This window comes from Halyomorpha halys, unplaced genomic scaffold (assembly GCF_000696795.3).
Source record: "Halyomorpha halys isolate HHAL.00 unplaced genomic scaffold, Hhal_1.1 Scaffold1261.1, whole genome shotgun sequence".
Lineage (NCBI taxonomy): Eukaryota > Metazoa > Arthropoda > Insecta > Hemiptera > Pentatomidae > Halyomorpha > Halyomorpha halys.
In genome coordinates this window covers 134705-137202 of record NW_027113948.1, presented here as the reverse complement: position 1 = coordinate 137202, position 2498 = coordinate 134705, and the positions used below count along the sequence as shown (strand labels likewise).

At 27.6% G+C, this 2498-nt stretch overlaps 1 protein-coding gene across 1 annotated transcript in view; it reads right to left on the bottom strand.

Moving 5' to 3' along the window:
• The window catches only part of pug (pug C-1-tetrahydrofolate synthase, cytoplasmic), a 54372-nt gene that overhangs the window by 32932 nt on the left and 18942 nt on the right, over positions 1-2498 (bottom strand). Inside the window, exon 10 of the mRNA XM_067051187.1 lies at positions 271-407. Within this exon, the coding sequence (XP_066907288.1) occupies positions 271-407 (137 nt within the window). The remainder of the gene's footprint in view (positions 1-270; positions 408-2498) is intronic.

Sequence of the window (2498 nt, the reverse complement as noted above, 5' to 3'; positions counted from 1 at the left end):
TAAATTTCATTAATTTTTAGAAGTATCAAGGTTCAGAGTACACCCCTAAGAATCCCTCAACAAAAATGTGACAAAAACTCCCATTGGATAACTAATATAATAAATTAAAATGAGGTGTTGATGCTTGCTGACGGCACCCCCTCCCACGACAATCTTCTCTACATAATAAATCAAAGTGTATTGATATTTTTTTAACATAAATAAAATTTACAATAACAAATTTATATAATTACTAAGAATATGAAAATGATAATAGGTAAAATTTATTACCTTTTATTCCAAAAGTAGGACCCTGTGAAGGTTGTCTCACACATGCAATAGCATTCTTTTTCTTCTGGCTGACAAGGGCTTGAACTAATCCTAATGTTGTAGTGCTTTTACCTTCTCCTAACGGTGTTGGAGTAATTCTTTAACAATAAAAACATTTAGTTTAGAAAAGAAAATAGTTTAGTTCTAAATTAAAATCAAGTTCACAATTATATAGATATATATAAACTTATTTTGAGTAATATCACCGAGTTACTGTATAAGAAGTTTCAAAAAGAAAAAATAATTAAGTATGACAAAAATATCAGTCAAAAGAGGCCATCGATATGTTAATCTCATGGTAATAGAAATCTGATAATGAATAAGATTTTTGACCAAATTGATTTTTTGATAATTGGGAACCGCATTAAAAGCCAGCTATAATAAGTTGATTGGGGAATAAATCAATGAATATAATATTATCAGGGTTTATTGTGACAAGGAAGTTTAGGTATTGTTAATTCCACTCTTAATAGATAAATGGAGTTAGGGTTGGTAAGAAGTAATATCCCTAACAATTAACTGGTTTGGAAAAGATAAGTACAAACCTCAACTGAACTGATGAAGAAAAGTATTTGTCTCCGATAAATATCAGCAACATATTACCAATCACCTTTAATCAGTATCTCCTAAATTTAACCCACAGACAATAATATATACAGAATTATTTTTTGCGATTAAGTGTTTATTTATGTATATTATTTGTACTTGGTGAACTTGGACAAATAGAGTGACATAACAAGGGTAGATTAAATCATATTTTTGTTTCTTAGTTTTATTTTTTACTTTTGTTTAATACCTTTAATTTTTGAAGTAACATATTGGTTACAAATTATTGTTATTCGTATATGTAGTATGCATGGCAGTGTGGGGATCAATGTTTATTTGTGTTCATACATAAACATACACCCAGTAGGAAAAAAAAATTAGAAAAACTCTTGATTCCTTCCATAATTCTAATAAATACAATTTTATTAACCTTTAAAAGGGCAAAATTATTCAGCAATGCCAAAAATGTTTTTTATATGTATATGCATTCTTTTAGATGTTAAATATTTATTTGTAGTGTTTTTTTATGGACAAATTTTATTCCAGTAAATAGTAGGTTGGTACACCGTATGTACCAGTGCCCGTTTTGAAAAATGCTAAATGAATAAACTCACAGATGGTCACTAGTTCATATGATACACCACACCTGTTCAGATGAGTTGTCTAATACCTATTTAATGCTAGCAATAATAAATAAAACATTTTGAACTTTTAAATTCCTTATTTCTGATAAGTTTTTGATAAAAAATATGTTTAATATTTTTATAAATTCATTTATTTATAACTCTTGATACCTTCTGAACTTGATTATATTGAAACTAAAGTCTACATTAAAATTATTCACAATGCTTATTAATATTAAAAAATAATTACATTAATTATTTATTTGCAAAGTTAAAACAACTAAAATTTAATTACCACTGAACTACATATTTAATTATTTATCACACCCAAACTACACATAAAATATTAAAACCAAATTGTTAGAAAATATTGTATCTTTAACTCTAACCAACTCTGCCTCCAATTCTCTATTTAGTGTGAAATTAAAAATTCCTCTCCTTTCCTAAACTTCCTTATCACAATAAAATAATATTATATCCACTGACTCATTACCAAATCAACTTATTCTGGCTGGTTTTTATTACTATTCCCAACAACAGTTTCATAAAAAAAAATCAATGCAGTACAAAATTTCATCAAATGTTACCTTTTCCAATTTGATTTCTATTACCATGTGATTAACATATTGATGGCCTCATATAACCTTGTAACTGACATTTTTGTCCAATTTCGGATGATCTGGTGCTTGTGACAATTCTAGGTGTCACAAGCTGGTCTTCAATAACGAACTGGTGAGTTCATAAAAAATATTTCTCAGAAAACATTAGTCCAATCAAACCTCTCCACTATTGTTTTTATAACAATTTTTTCAGTTTTATTTCGAACTTTAGGTGAAGTGAGATTCTTTAAAACCTGGAAAATGAGGAGGAACTTAGAGATCGCATTAAAATATATTGAAGAATCAACAGCTGCTAATATTTTACTATATTATAATATAATATTATATCATAATATTTTACTGCCTTTATGACACTCTATGAAACATAATGAACTTATAAGAGGAGAAGATAGTCGGGGGG